This window comes from Trachymyrmex septentrionalis, unplaced genomic scaffold (genome assembly GCF_001594115.1).
Source record: "Trachymyrmex septentrionalis isolate Tsep2-gDNA-1 unplaced genomic scaffold, Tsep1.0 scaffold29, whole genome shotgun sequence".
NCBI lineage: Eukaryota > Metazoa > Arthropoda > Insecta > Hymenoptera > Formicidae > Trachymyrmex > Trachymyrmex septentrionalis.
Genome location: NW_017305451.1, coordinates 403,841 through 407,777, shown reverse-complemented (window position 1 = coordinate 407,777; position 3,937 = coordinate 403,841). Strand labels below are relative to the sequence as shown.

Here is a 3,937-nt window from a genome sequence, read left to right as displayed (position 1 = left end):
ATATTTGCTGGCATGTTATATGATTAAATTAAATATTACTTTATAAGGGAATATAATTTTTCAATTGAACATTTTCTGTTTTTATGATGAATATGAGTAATACAGTTAATACAGTTTATATTCAAATATAAGAAAGTTAAATAATTGTGATTGAGTACCGAGTTGAGTAGATGCTTTCCTTTTGATTACTCGCGGTGGTGATGAACGAAGTGGTAATAACGGTGCAGTGGCCTTCGTCGTTTTTTCGTCAACGAAATCGACCGAAGATGTAGATTTGGCCTAAAACATGATATAAAAACATGGTATAATTTTTGGATAAAATTTCATATTAGGGACGTTTTTCTTATCGATTTTAGTGACTATGACAATATGACATATATGAGGTCATGACCCTGAATGACCTTCAGTAGATATTAACTTCATTTGTTAGTAACTTTTTAATAAATATGCAACAATAAGCGACTAAAATCTGTGTCAAGATCATGAAATCATCCTTATGAAGTTTTTACCTTTATATTATTTAGAATCTCTATTAAATTGTCTAATAAATGAATAAATTATTAAGTGCTTAATAAATTATTTTACGTTCATCAGAACGTTTTTACATATACTGTTAATTATTAATTTAATACCTGAAGAATTAATTCAAACGGTTGGGAACCAATGCCGTTTCTAATCGGTTCTGGAGTTCTGTCTCTTCCTAATGTTTTAGCACCGCTATCGTCGTCAACTATTTCGTGTAGCACATGTAGTATCGTTGCTGCGGTAGTTTCTGGCAATTCAACCGGCACTTCTGGCGGTAATGGGCTCTTTTGCGTCAAACGTTTTGCTTCCTCCATGGCTCTCTTTAAGCTCTGCTGATTCTGTAGCGACGCTTTGCTGCAGCTTTTGCCGATTTGAGAGCTTTTAATTGCATTTTTCACCACCTTAAAAAATCACGACGAGAAGCTTATAAATTTAATCGACTAGTATTGATTTTTTAAAAGAAATAATAAAGATCGTACTTGATTCCAACGATGTTCAGCCGAAGTTAATACGGCTAATCTGGCGATTCTCTTCCATCTCTCAACGTTGCTTTCGTCTTCAGGTTGTTGAAGAGCTATCTCTTCTTGAAGATCGACATCAGCTGGATTTACAGGACCTGATACTTGGAAGTCTTTCATGAGTCTTCTCTCCCATACCTTCATCTTCTTACCCAGTACAGCTAGTTTCAAAAGAACAGTGACAGTCAATATGAATTGTAATATAATCCTTGATAAGCATAAATTTTGCATTAAGCTTATCTTGTTATTTGCTTACTCTTTTCCTTTATGTCGACGTCACCAATGTTCATGCCATTTCTGTGCAAGATGTCCAGAAGTTCGCATCTCCATGATGATAAATCGGACTTAAGTTCGTGAACATCATCTTCGGTGACAGGTTCCATTTCGTGTTCGCTGTGTGTATTCACAACGTAGCGCCATATTAAAGCTCTCATGACTGTACCGTATCTATATAATTGATGGAAAACATATATAACTCACGCCATTATTATACTATCATATCCTATCGTCTGTAGAACAACAATAATTAAAACATTGAAGGGTTATATTTAACATTATAGCTATGAAAATTAATTAAGCTTTAGTAAAAAAAAATTCTTTTATAATATTTTATAATATTTTAAAAAATTTGCTATATTTAAATTTATGAAAATTTGTGAATAAGTATGAACTTTTTTAGATTTTATGATTTTTCTTAAAAATTATATTATAATGAGATAATATACATAAAAATTCTAAGGAATATTTTCATCTGAACGTTTAAAACTTTTACATTATATTATTATTTTATTTTCGAACGAAGCATTTCAAAGGCAGTTTACTTATATTCGCGTGCACGTCGACGTTGACTACAATGTCTACCGATACGTTTCTTTTGTAGGCCGAACAATCGGAAAAGCAATTTAGGTGGCGGGAAGATATTGAAAGGTGGCGGAAGAGTTCCGCTGTCCTCGAAGTAACTCATCCATAACTTTGTTCTCGCAAATTTCCACTCCGTGTCAGAATGTTCCTATTGTGACAATGCTTTTGTTGACGAGATTATTAATTCATATCACAAATATCGTTCGAGTCGAAGCCTTACCTCAATAACAGCGTAGCTGTTACTCATCATAGCTATCAATAGATTTAGCAGGACAATCACGTTGATCACGGAATACGATCCAAACATCAACAAGCCCCAGAATCGAGTATATGACTTGATTCCTGAAAATAACAACGTTGCTGACTACAAATAATAATGTATGTTACTTTCACTGATGACAAGACATTAATTTTAAGGAAAAAGTTCATTTTTATAGTTGATGATTTTTAGTTTTAAATTACACATGTGGACGTACCAGTGAGTTCGAAGCTTTCGATGCCAATCATACCGAAACTGGCCCAGAAAAGACTCTGACACGATTCGAATAGATTACTGAATCTGAAAAAATTTTGCACGAGGAATAATTAAAACATATGTGGAATATTTGTATATTAAAAAGAAGTAAATACATTAAAATAAATAAAATAATACATTAGAAAATTATAATAAATTAAATTTTCATTTTTTCAAATCAAAATCAAAATTAGAGTCATTTTATTCTTCAAAAATAACGTGCTTTAGAAATATACACAAAACTAAATATTTATTATATATGTGTGACAAAAGTTGTGGCTTTAATACAATAAATAATTAATAAATACAATCTGTTATTTTTTTCATGATTATTAGGCTGAAGATTAATTTGAAAGGAAAGATACGAACACACATGTCTCTCATTTTGTCTGGTAATTCGATTATTCTCACCTTCTCCATCTTAAACAGGCGTCACTGCCGGCATCCCACGAGGGATCCGATATTCCACTGTAACACTTCTGCCTCTCTAGTTCCGCAAAATACCACAACAACTGATTCAAGCCGCAAGCGAAAGCGAACAACACTAAGGTGTAAATAAAAAAGAATTTCACGATATCGATTACCATTCTGCCTAACGATATCTAAAACAGAAATTGCAATTCTCGTTGATATAAAGTATCAATATAAAAAATTTATTAATAATTATATTATATATTACAGTATCAGGAGTAACTCTTTGCGGATGGGCAGCAATTATAATTGCTCTCGTTATATTTCAGAAACTATTAGCTCAATTTTCATGAAACTTGATGGCTTTAGATGATCTTTTTGATTCTGAAATAAAAAATTCGAAATTTAAAATGATAGACCTAACATGGCAGACGTGAAAAAATATTTTTACATCTGCTTTGTTGGGTCTACCATTTTCCGTAACTAACTCCTTTATTAACTTCCCGTCCTGAAAGAATTAATCTTAGAACAGTATCGATATTGAGTGAAACAGTATTGTTATCAATACCTGAAGCGGCCCTAGATGTGGATTAATGCTGAAGAGATGAACAAGTTTTAAAGCACTGAAGACATTTGCAGCCGCAAAGAGACCCTCCGCTATCAGTTGCGGATCGAAATCGCTCCAATTTTCTCTTGATATTAGCGCAGCCGATGGGTCCATGCGTATCTCTGCACGCTGTTGAAGATAAGCTGCCAGTCTAAGGACGCCAGTTGCCATATAGAGCGTATTTCTGGTAAAGTCGATAAAGTTCCACATGTCCCGCAAATAGCTCTTCAAACCGTTTACGTAAACCTGCGAAATTTGTTAAATCATGCGTCACGGTCTCTTGTTAGACAAATATACACAGGAAGTACGGTTTTGTTAAAGTAATTAAAAATTTAAATCAAAGAATTACAATTACTTATAAGAGTCAACATTTTGAATGTGCATATATGTATAGCTATAAATTTTTTGTTAAATATAAATTAAAAAACAATTAAACTTTAACAATTAACGTTTCTATTGTTTTTAAGTCATCTTTTCAGTAAATACAATTGATTCTAATAC

The 3,937-nt window shown here is 32.6% G+C and overlaps 1 protein-coding gene across 1 annotated transcript in view; it reads right to left on the bottom strand.

Annotated features, from left to right (window-relative positions):
* LOC108749308 (transient-receptor-potential-like protein) overlaps positions 1 to 3,937 on the bottom strand; it is a 9,162-nt gene that overhangs the window by 879 nt on the left and 4,346 nt on the right. Inside the window, exons 8-16 of the mRNA XM_018487909.1 lie at positions 3,398 to 3,682; positions 2,830 to 3,020; positions 2,381 to 2,463; positions 2,125 to 2,246; positions 1,865 to 2,052; positions 1,300 to 1,490; positions 1,005 to 1,204; positions 633 to 926; positions 159 to 279 (exon numbers count right to left, since the gene is read on the bottom strand). Of these exons, the coding sequence (XP_018343411.1) occupies positions 159 to 279; positions 633 to 926; positions 1,005 to 1,204; positions 1,300 to 1,490; positions 1,865 to 2,052; positions 2,125 to 2,246; positions 2,381 to 2,463; positions 2,830 to 3,020; positions 3,398 to 3,682 (1,675 nt within the window). The remainder of the gene's footprint in view (positions 1 to 158; positions 280 to 632; positions 927 to 1,004; positions 1,205 to 1,299; positions 1,491 to 1,864; positions 2,053 to 2,124; positions 2,247 to 2,380; positions 2,464 to 2,829; positions 3,021 to 3,397; positions 3,683 to 3,937) is intronic.